General features: G+C 36.2%; 1 protein-coding gene across 3 annotated transcripts; it reads left to right on the top strand.

Moving 5' to 3' along the window:
• Nucleotides 1-1553: 1553 nt before the first annotated feature.
• On the top strand, nt 1554-12470 carry LOC136230581 (riboflavin biosynthesis protein PYRR, chloroplastic). 3 transcript variants are annotated; one of them, XM_066019701.1, is made up of 10 exons: nt 1554-1686; nt 3261-3772; nt 3879-4013; nt 4181-4280; nt 4435-4560; nt 4670-4983; nt 5815-5934; nt 9693-9938; nt 10019-10144; nt 12078-12470. In XM_066019701.1, exons 2-10 carry the CDS (start codon nt 3404-3406, stop codon nt 12336-12338), a joined length of 1797 nt encoding a protein of 598 aa, XP_065875773.1. In that variant the 5' UTR covers nt 1554-1686; nt 3261-3403; the 3' UTR covers nt 12339-12470. The 3 variants fall into 3 exon arrangements, with proteins under 3 accessions (XP_065875773.1, XP_065875775.1, XP_065875774.1); XM_066019703.1 differs by having other exon boundaries at nt 1574-1686; nt 3348-3772; XM_066019702.1 differs by having other exon boundaries at nt 1574-1686; nt 3240-3772.
• Nucleotides 12471-15796: the final 3326 nt, after the last annotated feature.

Raw genomic sequence — 15796 nt, 5'->3', positions numbered from 1 at the left:
AGTACTAGGGGTGGGCAAAAAAACCCGGTCAAATCGGTAACCGAACCGGAAACGGTAATCCAAACCGAAAAAGCGGTTAACCGAACCGGTAGTTTTCTTAATGGTTAAAAAAATAGATAGGTACCGGTTTCGGTTTTGGTTTAGAGTGTTAAAAACCGCGGTTAACGGTTAACTGAACCGTTTAATAAATATAAATTTAAAAAAAATATATATAGGCCATTTGACGACAAAAGCAAGGCAAATATAAATATAAATACATAAATTATACTGCTTTACTTAAAAAAAAAATACTGCTTAACATAGATTATAATATACATTTCTTTATGTTTTAAATGTAAACTTGATGGATTGTTTTTTAGTTCGGTACCTATGTTTGAATTCTGAACTCTTATATGAATTCGTTTCGTTTGAATTTTTGAAATTATATGTATTTTAATATTGTTTAAAAATTTAAGTTTGGGTAAAAATTATGGTTAACCGTTGATTTTTGGTTAACTAGTGAGAATTGGTTAAAAACCGTTAACCGAAAAACCTAACCGAAATTAATGGTTAACCGATTGTATGGTTAACCAACTGATATGGACCAGTTTCGGTTTGGATGGTTAAAAAACTGTTGATAATGGTTCGGTTAATTTTTTTTGCCTAATGGACCGGTTAACCGAATCGTGCCTACCCCTATTTAGTACCACATTTACTATGTAACTAAATTTTTTATTTTAAAAAATCATCATTTTCAGAGTTTTATCTCTCTAAACATTCAGTTTCTCTCTTATCACTGAACAATAGCTAAATGACCTCAAAACTAAAATATTGCTTAAAACATTATCAATATGATTATAAAAAGTGTAACAAGATGATTTTTTTAAAATTTTACTCGTATTTTTATATTGAAATAAGGGTTAAGGTGCAAAAATACCCCCAACGTGTTGGGCAGGAGCAATTTTACCCCTAACGTCTAAAATGGTGCAATTTTACCCCTAACGTTGATAAATTAGGTCAATTTGAGAAATAATTCATCAAACTGTCTTCTCGGTCATGAATCTTGTCATCTACACTTCACACGTGCGTCATTTTATCATTTTATCAGTAACAAATCACAAAATATGTTGAGATGTGAAAAAAAATAAAAAAATATTGTCTTTTGTATGAATTAGATAAAAAAATTCAAAAAATTCACCGAATTTATAAATATTAATCTCCAATTCTATTATTAAATTACAAAAAACATGAAATCCTTTTTTTAAAAACGAATTGGTATGCAATTGGTGCAAAATAATGAACAAAAATATTTGTGTTTTATAATAATATTTGAAATTGATCAAAATTATCAATGTTAGGAATACAATTGCTCTTGAATCGTTAAGTGTAAAATTACACCATTTTAAATGTTTGAGATAAAATTACTCTCGGCCGATTTTGCACCTTAACCTTGAAATAATTAAAACTTATCGGTTTGTCTTCCGAAAAAACAAAGTTATCGGTTTAATTTCTTTTATCTGCAAAACTCACCGTTTTGCAGTTTAACTTATCCACCTCTGCTTATACATCTCCTCTCTGTTTTGATTCCATTGGACAGAACCATCCGGATCTCCACCCACAGTCTCACTCCCACTTCCCATACTCCGCCGTGCCAACCGCCTTATCTTCGACGGCGCCGGAAGATCTCCATTCATCAATCTAACTGAGGTTAGTTGTTATACTCTGAATCATAGTTAGGATTGTAGTTAAGGATATAATATGTTTCTCGGCTCCTCATTCCCTCGCTTGATGCATTTTTTCAATGTCATGGTTGAAACTTGAGTGCACAATACAGTGCTTGTCATTTTTTCATTTTATTGTTGGATTCTCAAGTTCCAATGATTCGTGTTACTGGAAAATCTGATTACAGTATTGAGAGCAGATGCATTTTAGGATGATGTTGAATTGAAATAGTGGAAAGTGTGAGGTGATGATGAGATTTAGTTTTTGTCTTGCACTTCTATTGATTCACTGCGAGACTTTAATTGATGATGTTTGAATTCAAATAAATTTGAGTGGATGCATGATGTTAAGCGAGCTTATGTGAAGTTGGAAAAGTGGTATGAATTTAGCTTATGAACAGTTGAAAAAATAGGTTAATTCGATATAAGTCACACCAAGAAGTAGGGCTGTAATCGAGCCGAGCCGAGCTTTGACCTGCTCAAGCTCGGCTCATTATAAAATTAACGAGCTCAAGCCCGAGCTGAGCTTCGAGCTTGTTTCGAGCCCAAAATCCTATTTGGACTTGGTTCATTAAGAAAATTATCTAACCATGAATTGTTTGTGAGTAAATCATTAATTATATTTGTGAAGTTTGCTCGCAAATAACTCTTTAATTGTGTACATAAACAAGCTCACAAGCAAAGTTCGTGAATAAATAAACAAGATGCTTACAAATAGTTCATCTATTACTCATTTATTATGTTTGTGAACGAACTCATCTTAATAGCAAATGAAATAATATTAAGTTTAGATATTTGTGAACTAACACAAAACTATATAGTTTTCTACAAAACTAAAATTTGTTCATAATTCGAGCGGAGCTTTGGCCTGCTCAAGCTCGGCTCGTTTACGAACCGAGCCAGTAAATCGTGGTCACGAGCGGCTCGTTTACAAATCGAGCCGAGCTTTTATCGAGCCGACCACCGAGCCGCTCATGAGCGGCTCGGCTCATTTAAGGCCCTACCAAGAAGATACATTGGTATAGGTTCTAATAAAAAAAGAAAAAAGAAGATATATTAGTATTGGAAAATTTGTTCAAGGTGTATGGAAGGAATTGATTGCTTATGCACGCGGGGATGGAAAATACATTTGCTCTTTGGATGTTCATTTCCTAAATGTAAAGCTTGAGAAGTTTGAAGTGAGCTTACGCATTGCTCTTGTTTTGTTAACGATTTATGATTCCTTTTTGTTTTTGTTTTTGTTTTGTTCAGTTTATAGGTTTTGTCTTTTTGGATTCTTCTGTAAGTGTAATTCTATGTATTTTTTCAATCGGAGTCTATTAGACTCACTATTGTTAGTGAATTTCTTCATAAAAATGGATAAGCCGCACATATTGAAAGATTTGGATTGGTTGTCCTATACAGTTTGATTCAGTCTGCATTTTTCAGAAATTTCGATCTTTAGTTGTCGGGTTCATTTTTTGAACTGAACCGACAGTTGCTCACCCCTAGTTCATATTCTGGCTTTCTATGTATATGTTGAAGCTGACACATGTTCAGTTTTCCCCATGTTCGCTTCAGCTAATTTCCATCACCTAAAGGCCCATTTTTCATGAGTGATAAAGAGTTCCTTCCTGCAACTGTAATTCCTTATGTACTACACAACAGGAAGCAACTACAAGTCATAGTTTGATCAATTGGAGAGAAAAAGCTTAATCACAATAATGGCTTTCTCTTTGGGCATCAACTGCTATCCTTATCCATCTATGATCTGCAATGCCTCTGCCAACCGTAACAATAACAACGATTCCTACCATTCCCACTCAAGGGATGCAACTTTCATTAGACGTGCAGCTGATTTAGCTGACAAATCTGCGGGCTTTACCTCCCCACATCCGAATTTCGGCTGCGTTATAACTACTGCTTCCGGAAATGTCGCTGGTGAGGGGTATCTTTATGCTCAAGGGACTAAACCTGCAGAGATTCAAGCTGTTGAGGCTGCTGGAGAGTTTAGCAAAGGAGCTACTGCTTATCTGAATATGGAGTCTGGGGATTGCCATGGAGACCATGCTGCCGTCTCTGCTCTTGTTCAGGTTAGCTTGTAAATCTTCTAGCTTTATACTTTGATGATTCAAAGTTTTCACCTTGGTATATGGTGACAGTGGTGAAGCTTATTAGATAATTGATGTTGTAGATTAGGCAGGAGTTGCGAGAGTTGTGGTTGGGATTAGGCATCCTTTGAGGCATCTTCAAGGTTGTGCTATAAGAGCTCTAAGAAGTAAAAGTTTGCAGGTTGATGTGCTCGGGGAGGATCTGCAAAGTAAGATAATTGAGGTAAACTCTTTAATTTCTTTTTACATTTGATAATTTGGGGAATTTTCTTCTTTCAATTCTTTTCTCTATGTGCCATGGAAGATGCATGAAGAAGCTCGCCAAACAAGCCCGTCTCGGTTTTGAATATCTGCTTTGCTTCACTAAATTTTGAATTCAATGTAATGTAGGATGCTCAAAAGTCATGCCTCCTTGTCAATGCTCCTTTGATTCACAGGGCTACTTCTCGAGTTCCCTTCTCTGTTCTCAAGTACGCTATGACTCTTGATGGTGAGAAGTGTGAATCAACTTTTTTTTTTCTTTATCTTTATGCTTTATATTTACAGGGTCAAGTAAGTTAACCTCTGTGCTTGATTCAATGAGTCCTCTGAACCTTTGAAGGAGCTTATCAGATCAGCTAATGATATTCCTTCGATTCCAACAGGAAAAATTGCCACCAGTAGTGGACATGCAGCATGGATAAGTAGCAGGAAGTCAAGGAATCTAGTTTTTGAATTAAGGGGCAGGAGTGATGCCATAATTGTTGGAGGAAATACAGTACGTAGGGATAGTAAGTATGGTTACTACTTCTGACTATATATATGTACATATCATGATCTAAAGTGTCAAGTTGGTGTTTGATTAATGCTTATGCTGCTAATTGATTTTTTTTGGATCAGATCCTCGATTAACTGCTAGACATGGTGGTGGACACATGCCTATGAGGATTGTAATGTCACAGACGCTTGATCTTCCTGAGGAAACAAACCTTTGGGACGTTTCTGAAGTTCCAACCATAGTTGTAACCCAAAGAGGAGCCAGGAGGAGTTTCCAGAAACTACTTTCATCCAAAGGGGTTGAAGTGGTGGAGTTTGACATCTTAAATCCTAGAGATGTCATGGAATATTTTCATGATCGGGGATACATTTCAATTTTGTGGGAGTGTGGAGGGACACTGGCAGCTTCTGCTATTTCAGCTGGTGTTGTACACAAGGTTTGTCCTCTTTGTAATTTCTCTTTAATTTGCCTTTCTTAAGACTATTTTGGTGTAAATTACACCCATGGCTCCTCAACTTTTATCTTAGCTTTCATTATGGCCCCTAAACTTCAAAAAATAACAATATGATCCTTGAACTTTGCACTTAGTAACAGAATGCCCCCTTAATGATATTCTAAACAACTTTAACTCTTGAACTTTTTTGGTTTTCAGGTCATTTAGGTGGTGTTTGGTTATGGGAGATAAAGTGGTTGTTTAGAGAGAGAAAACTCCAGAAAGGATGATTTGAAAAATAAAAAACGACATTTTCATAGAAAATATGTTTCTAAACAATTTTAATTTTTGGATTTTTCCATTTTGAGATCCATTTCGGTCATTTTGACTTGGTCAGTTTTGAAAGGGGCCATGATGTTAGTAAAGTGCAAAGTTCAGGGGTCATAATGTCCGGTTTTAAAGTTCAGGGGCCATAATGAAAGTAAAAGCAAAGTTGAAGGGCCATGGGTATGGGTGTAATTTACCTGACTATTTTACATCTCTATTCAGATATATTTTGTTGCCAAGTGAAAACAGTCATGGAGAAAATTTTCCTAACAAATACATGAAAAGAAAAATCAGTTTTGCTTGAAATTTTTTCAACTTCAACTCCCAATAAATAATACTCTGTCTAAATTCTCTGTTTTGAACTACATTTATAAGTGGTTGAAGTTGTGTAAGTTGATGCATTATCTGCCAATCCTTTTAGCATTTGTCAATGTTCTGTGTGATACTAAGCATTTGTATCTTTGACGCATTTAAGACTTTTCTTTTATCATATCTATTTTGTTGCAGATTTTTGCATTTGTTGCCCCGAAAATTATTGGTGGAAAGAATGCACCATCTCCCGTGGGTGAACTAGGGATGGTTGAGATGTCACAAGCCCTGGATTTAATTGATGTTTGCTATGAGCAGGTTAGTGATGCGCCTTCATGTTTTATTTGCACAAATGAATAGTTTTCATCAACTATTTCTGCAAGTGAGAATTAATTTCCTTTTTCTTTTAATTTTACTGTTTGTGAACATTTTGTGAACATATGCTGAGATGACCTTGGCTCTTCGGTATTGTCTTTATCTTGTAGTTGGCAATGTATTTACATGTATCATCAAAGCAATCTATTTGGAAAAGCTTATTCTGGATTTGAAGCTAACTGGCATGTTGAAATCTGTGCCTAATCCCTAAACCCTATCAACGAGTCTATATTCTCTTGCGAATAAGTATTCTTCTGAAACAATTTGACAAGCTATTTTCACCTTTTGCATGGATTAGCGTTGCTTTTCTTTACCTAAGTCTACATTCTCCGAGTGGCTTGTGCACTTTACAAATTTCTATGTGAAACTATATTAGGATTTAGGAAGGATGTTCAAAATGATGATTGTTGTTGAATTCACTTTTAGGCTTTTAGCAATTGGAATAAAAAAATTTAGTGAAGTAATCAACTCTCCTTATGATACAGATTGAAAGCGATAAATGAAGGTTTTAATCGTAAACCAACAAAGTTGTTCTTCTCTAGCTAAACTAGAAGGAGTGAATCCCAATAAACAAGGTATAAACCTTAAACTCTCAAAGAGAATGAGTTTGATTGATAAAAGTTGCCGTCATTCTTACAAAATGAGGATTTAAATACTTCCCCTTAATGGTAACAAAAGACTAGGATTACCCCTACTAAGGTTACAATAAGGCTATCCCTAAAAGGGTAAAATAGGTGATACGCCCCGACAACAGTACATTGGTACAGGTACGAATTGTCAGGGTTGTTGGTGAATTACTTCGGGAGGAAGTAAGCCTAGAGATCCGCCCAGGGTAGATGTTGATATGCCTCCTTGCGTACTCCTAGATTCGCCCAGCTTGCTTGTCTTGGGGATCCGCCCTCCTAGGTATAACCTCCGTGGGTCTGATATCTGGGGATTCGCCAGAGCGCCTGTGATCAGTGATCTCAGTTAGGATGTCCGCATCATTCTCTGGGTCACCTTAAGTTCACCCACGTTTTTTATCCATCCCACCCTATAGGGGTCGGGATGCGCCTCCGCCAACAACCCGAAATTCCGAATGGCGCTGCTGCTCACAATGTTCTTGACTCCCACTATCTATTATCACATTACATCGCCCGCCTTTCACAAGACAGCGGGTCCTGAATAGTCGGTGCCTCTGATCTCCCTCTATTCGACTGGAGACTAACAGGCGCCGTACCACATGAATGGCGTATCCCTCTTGATCCGCCTCATCATCATCTTCTCTTAGGGGTTCACAAAATATCTCATCCCCTTCATCATAGTCATCCTCATATCTCTCCACCATGTTGGCGCTCTTCCTCCTAGGACATTCGTTGGATCTGTGGCCAGGCTCATTGCACCGAAAACATTTGAAAGGTGCTGGCCTCGCATACGGATTGTTGTTCTTAGGTGGTATAGGTGCTTCCTTGTATGGCCTAGTATCTCCAACAGATCCCCTTCCTACACTGTTAACCTTGGCCCCACTGGCACTCGCCACCTGCTTGCCTTTGTCATAAGACCTCATGTTATCTCTTCCTCCAGGCGTATACTCAGTAGTGGCGGATCTCCTGGATCTCCCAGTCAGTTGGGATTCAGCCTTGAGGGCTAAATTCCTAGCATCTTGTACTCGAACCACCATTTGTGTTCCAATACGATCCTGGATGTTGTATCTCAACCCTTCTAGATACCTAGAGGTCTTTTGGCTTTCAGTTTCAGACAAGTTGGCCCTTGCCGATAGCCTCAAGAACTCTGAGGTATACTCATGGACGCTTCGGGTCCCTTGAGAGCATCCCCTGTAGGAGCTGTAAATATACTGCTCATAATCCGGCGGTAAGAACCGCTCCCTCAACATCGCCTTCATCCGTAGCCAAGATCGAATCGGATCTCTGCCCCCTCTTCTTCTTTCTTCCCTCATCTGATCCCACCAAACTGATGCGCCACCCTTCAGGCGATACGCCACCAGCCTTACTTTCCTCTCATCAGGAATCCCAGCATACTCAAAGAAACGCTCAACTTCCGACAACCAGTCTAAGAACCACTCTATATCCAGTTCGCCTCCAAAAGACGGTAAGTCTATTTTTAGCTTAAAGGCATCATCTCTATCAAAGTTCCCTAGACCTGGATATCCCCTAGCAACCTCCACACGTCGGTTGTCAACAGGCCCAACATCCCTCATAGTTCTAACGGTATCATCATTTCCGATACCTTCAAAGTCATCACTATCACTATCAGCGTTATGCTCAATGACAAAGTTGGGTCTTCTTACCTCAGGATCCCTAGGACCCATTTGTGGAAGTGGTTGTTCAAGGGCTCCTTCCTTTCTCTGGGCCGATCCTCCCGCGGTTGGTCGGATTAGCGCCAGAACCTCCAGCTTGAAGTTTTCTAAGGAGGTGGTTAGCTCCAGGAACCGTTGATCGGTCTGCCTCTGCCGTTCATGGCTGGCTTGGATTTGCTCCGCGAGGTGCTCCCTCAGTTCCTCATACCTCCGGTCACTGGTTTCCATGGAATCTTGCGGTTGTCGGGGTTGAACCATTGCCAAAAGAAGTTTCGGGTCAGGAAACGATCGGCTCTGATACCAACTGATACAGATTGAAAGCGATAAATGAAGGTTTTAATCGTAAACCAACAAAGATGTTCTTCTCTAGCTAAACTAGAAGGAGTGAATCCCAATAAACAAGGTATAAACCTTAAACTCTCAAAGAGAATGAATTTGATTGATAAAAGTTGCCGTCATTCTTACAAAATGAGGATTTAAATACTTCCCCTTAATGGTAACAAAAGACTAAGATTACCCCTACTAGGGTTACAATAAGGCTATCCCTAAAAGGGTAAAATAGGTGATACGCCCCGACAACAGTACATTGGTACAGGTACGGATTGTCAGGGTTGTTGGTGAATTACTTCGGGAGGAAGTAAGCCTAGAGATCCGGCCAGGGTAGATGTTGATACGCCTCCTTGCGTACTCCTAGATTCGCCCAACTTGCTTGTCTTGGGGATCCGCCCTCCTAGGTATAACCTCCGTGGGTCTGATATCTGGGGATTCGCCAGAGCGCCTGTGATCAGTGATCTCAGTTAGGATGTCCGCATCACCTTAGGGAAATAAAGAACATAATGCTAAATTGCTAATGGGAAATAAAGATGTATTTTTGCTTTTGTTAAGCTTTCTGGGTAACAGACAGTCATTGAAGTTTGGACTTATTTCACAAAGGTTATTGAACTTCAATTTGTTTTAAGAAAATCACTCAACTTCGTATTTGATCTCAATAAAGTTATTCCGACCAATTTGTGTTGAAAAACTCACTAGAATGTTGACGTGTCGCAAAAGACAGACTCGGTTAAAGTGTCATGTTGGACATGTCTGATGTGGCAGACACATGTGTATCATGTGGAGCATCCTAAGCCACACTTTAAAAAAAAGTTACATCCTTGTCCATTGTGGAGTTTAGCTGGCCTATAGTCAACTATATTTTATGCCACGTCAACACCCAGGTGAGTTTTTATACACAAATTGGCCGGAATTACTTTATTGAAATCAAATGTGAAGTTAAGAATTTATTGAAAGAAAATGAAGTTCAATGACTTTTGTGAAACATATACCAAACTTCAGTGTGACTGACGGTGCAATTTACCCCAACCTTTCTTATGCATTTGACTGTTGTTGCATTCCGGAAATTGAACAGGTTGGACCGGATATGCTTATAAGTGGATTTCTCCAGCCTATGCCAGAATTGACTCCAATTATCCCATCAGAGGATGAAACTTTTGCAATTGATCCGACAGTCACTCCTTATGATACAAGCGTAATATTTTTCTATAAGACTTGGGATCCTTATGGAGCCTTTTCTAATTTTTCTCCTCATCCAATTCAAATGCTTGACGACAATGGTGACTATGTGACATGGTCAAGTGTAGAGCACTTTTACCAGGTACTTGCATTTCAGAAACATGATTTCAGTTTCTCTTACTCAGGATTTCTCAAAAATATGATTTTATTTCCAAAATTTAGGCACACAAGTTTCACGGTGTCGATGATCCTGATGCTAAAGATTGCATTGACAAGATAAAATCAGCAAAAAGCCCCGAGGAGGCAGCACGAATGGGAAGGTCAATGCAGAGGAAGCGCCCTGATCTGGTTTGTTACTCTAGCAGTTCTTTACATAAATAGTGATTGGACTCTTCACTGATCCATTTATCGGGTAAATTATATCTGTGGCTACTGGCCATTAAACTTCAAAACTAACATAGAAGTCACACAACTTTAGGCTTTCTAACATTATGGCTACTAAACTTCAATTAACGCATCAAAATGTAAATGTTCAATAATTAAGTTGTTTAGAACCACATTTATCATGGAACCACATTTTTTATTTTCCAAAATCACAATTGCTGGAGCTCTCTCTCTCTCTCAAAATTCACTCTCTCTCTCCTAACCAAACAACACCTAAACGACCTCACAATGAAAACTTTGAAGAATTAAAATTCCTTAGAACATCATCAACTCCTGGTATTTTCTATTTTGAGGTCATCAACGATCATTTTGAGGCGTTAATTGAAGTTCAGTGACCATAATGTTAGAAAGTGTAAAATTGAGTGACTTTTATATTATGTTTTGAAGTTTAGTGCCAATACCATGAAAATGAGTGAAGTTTCAGTGGCCATGTGTGTAATTTACCCTCCATGTATTTAACATAATGTGGTTCTGTCTTTCTTCTATATGTGAATATCTGAAGCCCAAAAGCATGAAGGTGGACTCTCCCATTTCATGAAAAAGAACACCTAAATCTTAGCAATGAAACAAACCTTAGGGATAGAATGTAGTTAATGTTATGGGTCTGCAAATAGGATTTCGTCACAGGTCTTTTCAGAAGAAATCGATCCTTGGTTTCTAATGCCTTTTCTGAGTCAATTATCCTTGAAGCTCAATGGTGACTTGTAATATCACCAAACGCCTTTTAGTTCTCTTTTTGACTGGAAAATTCTTAATTAATTTTATTGAATATGATCCTCCTCTTTAAATAGATAAGAATCCTAGATACACAAAGAATTCTTGATTCGATGAACTAATTTATTCCGACCCAACATGATATGGAAATATTCTTATTTCCTAAATTAACTGATATCTTATTTGACAATATGAATATTAGAACAACAGTGTGATGGTCCTCCAACTACCAGAGATAGAATAGAAATGCCATAAATGCTTAAACAGAAAGCCATTGCCGTTTAACTTTGATTTTAACTATGGTCCTTTTGTCTATAAACCAGCAGCAAACACATTCTCCCGAGATGTCACATGGTTGACGTCATTAAAATCTCATCACGTGGAAAATAAAATAGGAAAAATGAATATTTAAGCCCCTGATCAATTTAATTTTTATTTATTAAGCCCTTGATCTTTTAAATTGATCCCATTAAGTCCCCGATCTTTTAAATGAACGACATTAAGTCCCTAATCATTTATTTTTTGATACATTGAATTGAACCCCTCTTTGACGATCCAATTATATGTGTGATTCAAACTCCATTTAGCATAAATGGAACTGCCAGTATGTCACTATTTTGACATATAGGTGGTTGATTACTACGCCAGATATTTTTTTAACTATATCGTGACAGTTTTACGCATGCTAAACGGAGTTCGAATTATTCACATACCTGACAATGTCCAAGAGGGGCTTAATGTGTTAAAAACTAATGATCAAGGGCTTAGTATATCCATTTAAAAGATCAGAAAAAATAATTGATCAAGGGGCTTAATGTATCAATTTGAAAGATATAAGGGCTTAATCAATAAAAAGTGAATTGACTAGGGGCTCAAATATGTACTTTACCAATAAAATAAATAAAAGAAGTATTTTTTCCATTAAAACTTCGCCACATGGAAAGTTAAACAGCGATGATTTCTCGTCGGGAACCAAAGTTAAACAGCGATGATTTCTCGTAAAAAAAAAAAATTAAGATTTATGGCATTTTTGTTCTGGTTGTGATAGATTTATGGCATCTCTTAAAATCCAGTTTACTCTCCTGGTAATGTGATGGAACCTAATAATCCTTGTGATATGCAGGTGAGATCTGATTGGGAGAAGATCAAGATAGATATGATGTACAAGGCATTAAAATGCAAGTTTTCAATTTATCCTCATTTAAATTCTATGCTGCTATCAACTGCTGGTTCTGTTCTCGTTGAAGCTTCACCGCATGATCTCTTCTGGGGTGGCGGCCGGGAAGGCGAAGGCTTAAATTATCTGGGTAGATTGCTGATGCAGTTGAGATCAGAGTTTCTTGGTGAGTCTTCTATACCAACTGAAAATACATGCATAGTATAATTCATGGATGATAAAAGCAAGTCAATAATATGTGATTTTTATTTATTTATTTTATGTGAATCGTGACTCGAATTGAATTGTAAGATTCGGTTCAAATTCATAATACTATAAAAAATAAAATATTACAAATCAGACTCCGTCTAATGACTTAGTGGAGATGGAGAGTTTGAGTTTCTGACTCTATGTTTTTGCCTTGTTGTCAAATTGATAATTTATCAATGGAACAAGTTTGAGTTGATAACTTGATAAATAACAATCGGACTAGAGGAGAGTGAGTTTAATAGTTAGTGTTGTTGAAGTTTTGGATGAACGGTGATGAGGATCCGGCTCGAAATAGAGTTAGAATTGAATCGTATGGTTCGAATTGCGGCGAATCATAAGCTTTTGTTATAATTTAGATTCATGCTATAGATTCGTTTTGACTCGAAATAGAGCAGAATCGAATTAAATCATACGCGAACTGTAAGATTCTAGTAACAATCATACGCAATTTTATGTCATGTCTCGGATTAGTGTCAAATATACCTGTTCATGGGCCTGGTACCTGTCCGGCCCGCCCAGGCCCGTGTTCCATGGGCCAGGTTTGGACATGAAAATTTATCTTTAGGCCTAGGTCTGCTAAAGCCCGCCTTTTTTGGGCGCGCTTGGGGTTTATAAAAATAGCACGGGCCGGCCCAGCCCGGTCCGCCTATTAATATTAATTATTAGTATTTATTTTTAAGTATAAATTTAATTTTTTATTATTAAAATTATATATATATATATATAAGTGGGTTTATATGGGCTGGGCATATGATTTGAATTTTGCGTCCAAGCCTGCCTAAATTAACAGCGGGCTGGGCTGGATTTGGTACGAGCATTTTTAGACAAAAGTCTGTTGGATCCAGCCCAGTCCGGCCCGTGAACAGGTCTCAAATGAGTCAAATCCTAATCCAACGTGAAAATTTTCATGTTGTAATCGTGTCAACTCAATTGGACCGTGTCATTTTTGTATTATATTCACGAGTCACTTACAATTTTACTATTTTTCTTTTTGTTAATTATGACATTTTAAAATATAGAAAGATATAATAATACTTCTAAATATTTATATTATTTTTGGATTAGAAGGATAATATTCACCATCTAAAAATTTGGGGCAAAATCTATTTAACAACACATCTTGCTAATATTATAGAGTTCGTGTAAATTGTTTACATGTCACGTTAATTTTATTATTTTTGTTAAGTATGATGTATAAAAATATGGGAGGTAGGAGTTGTGTGATCGCGGGTGACAATAATAATTTACTATCTCGTTTGCAAATTTTTAAACCACTGAAACGTCTCTGTAAATGCGTAAAGCCACACGATTTATATGTGTACTTATCAAGAAAAGTATTAGGGTTAATTGTTACCAATTGGAGTTCGAGGGGTTTAAATATCAAAATCTGAGCAAAAGGGCTAAAATTGTTCTTTTGCTAAAATGAAGGGGTAAATAATGTAGATTTAAAGCTACTCAATTTTACACTTTTTAACATTATAGTTGTTAAACTTCAATCAATGCCTCAAATGAATGTTTACGACAATTAAAAAATTCCGAGAATTGATATATTTTAAGCAACTTTAATTTTTCAAAGTTTTTAGTTTTGAGGTCATTTATATTTTATTTGGTTAAAAGAGAGAATGAATTTTTCGAGAGTTTCAGAAATGCCGATTGTGAAAAATAAAAAATGTGGTTTCATGATAAATATTGCTTTAAATAACTTTAACTTTTTTTTTTAGTATTTCCATTTTGAAGTCGTTAACGGTTATTTTGATGCATTAGTTAAAGTTTAGGTAACATAATGTTAGAAAACGTAAAATTAAGTGGTTTTTATGTTGCATTTTGAAGTTTAGTGGTGACATTGTGCACGAGTAAAGTTTACTGGTCATGGGTGTAATTTGTCCAATTTGAACATATTATTGATTCTTTAAGGGTAAATTACATTCATGCCCATTGAACTTTATCTATTTTAACATTGTGGTCTTTCAACTTTCATTCTTAACGGTATGACCATTGAACTTTACACTATCTAAATTATCATCTTACAATTTTTTTTTAACTGTAAATTTGTTGATTTGGATTTTAATGTTAAGATAATGCAAGTTTCAAGGATCTTTATATATATAAAAATGAAATTTAGGGATTCATGTTAATAATACTAAAGTTCAGGGGTTATGAATGTATTTTAGCCTGAAATTAAGTGTGAGTACAACATAAGCAACTTCGGCAAATTTATTGTCGGATTCCGACTATTTAAGATTTTTCACGTGCTTCAAAGAGTTTTGATTTTTTTTTTTTTTAAATTGAACTATCCTAAGAAGGACGGTCAGTGAATGTAACCTTTGTTTTGAGACTATTGGATGGTCGGTGAATGTAACCTTTGATTTGTATATTATATTTTGGAATAGGGTGTAAAAATACTCATAGCAATTTCAATTCTTACTTGCTCGATTGTAAAACTTGTCTTCTCTAATATTGAAATCAGATACCCTATTTTTGGCCGTTTTACTTTTTCAAGATGCGTGCAACACATCTTTTGTATGTAATTTACTTTTTTGCCACCGAGTGATTAATTGATACTAACATTTTATACCAATTGAGGAGGCTATCTAGATATTTTACCAATTAATCATCTGGTTGCAAAAAAAGTAAGATGTATGCGAAAAATATATTGCATGAGCCTTAGAATGTTATTACATAATTCACAGAATAAATTAAAGTATATTAAAAAAAAAGTTCTTACTTGTTCAATCGTAAAACTTGCCTTCTCTAATATTGAAATCAGATACCCCGTTCTTGGTCTTTTTACTTTTTCAAGACACGTGCAACACACCTTTTGTATGTAATTTATTTTTTTTTTTTTGCAATTGAGTGATTAATTGATAACATTTCATATAAATTGAGAGTGCTATCTAGACATTTTATACAAATTATCGGATATTTAAAAGTTCAGGACCAATTAAATTTTTTTTTTTTTGGATAAGTTGGTATTGAGCCTAAAACAAACCCTAAAATTTAAGTCATGTATTTATCCATTAAAATAAAAAGTAGTTTAGAAGCATTATTGCTATAATAATGAGTTTACATCTTTTTCTTAGCTTTAAAATATAGGATAGAGACAATTGAGTAGTGAGGATTTTCATGTGAACCACACCAAACTAGAAACCACAAATCTGATTCTCCTCAAAAGTTTTCACTTGTGGGGACATTTAGAAATTTCAACCAAACATTCACACTCTACTTAATCAATGACATTTATTGATATTATCCATTTTGGTGTAAATCTCATTCTTTGAGTTTTGCTGTTTTAAAGTTTTGGTTATCATTGCATAGATCTGGTTTATCAAACAATTACGAAGTTAATTTTCATAAAAAGTGGGATTGACTCATCGTTTGCTGGCCGCAAAGAGCTTGCAGTTTTTCCCTTCGTTGAA

This window comes from Euphorbia lathyris, chromosome 5, assembly GCF_963576675.1.
Source record: "Euphorbia lathyris chromosome 5, ddEupLath1.1, whole genome shotgun sequence".
NCBI classification, from domain to species: domain Eukaryota; kingdom Viridiplantae; phylum Streptophyta; class Magnoliopsida; order Malpighiales; family Euphorbiaceae; genus Euphorbia; species Euphorbia lathyris.
The sequence above is the reverse complement of the archived record's forward strand: the minus strand, read 5'-3'. Positions and strand labels throughout refer to the sequence as shown.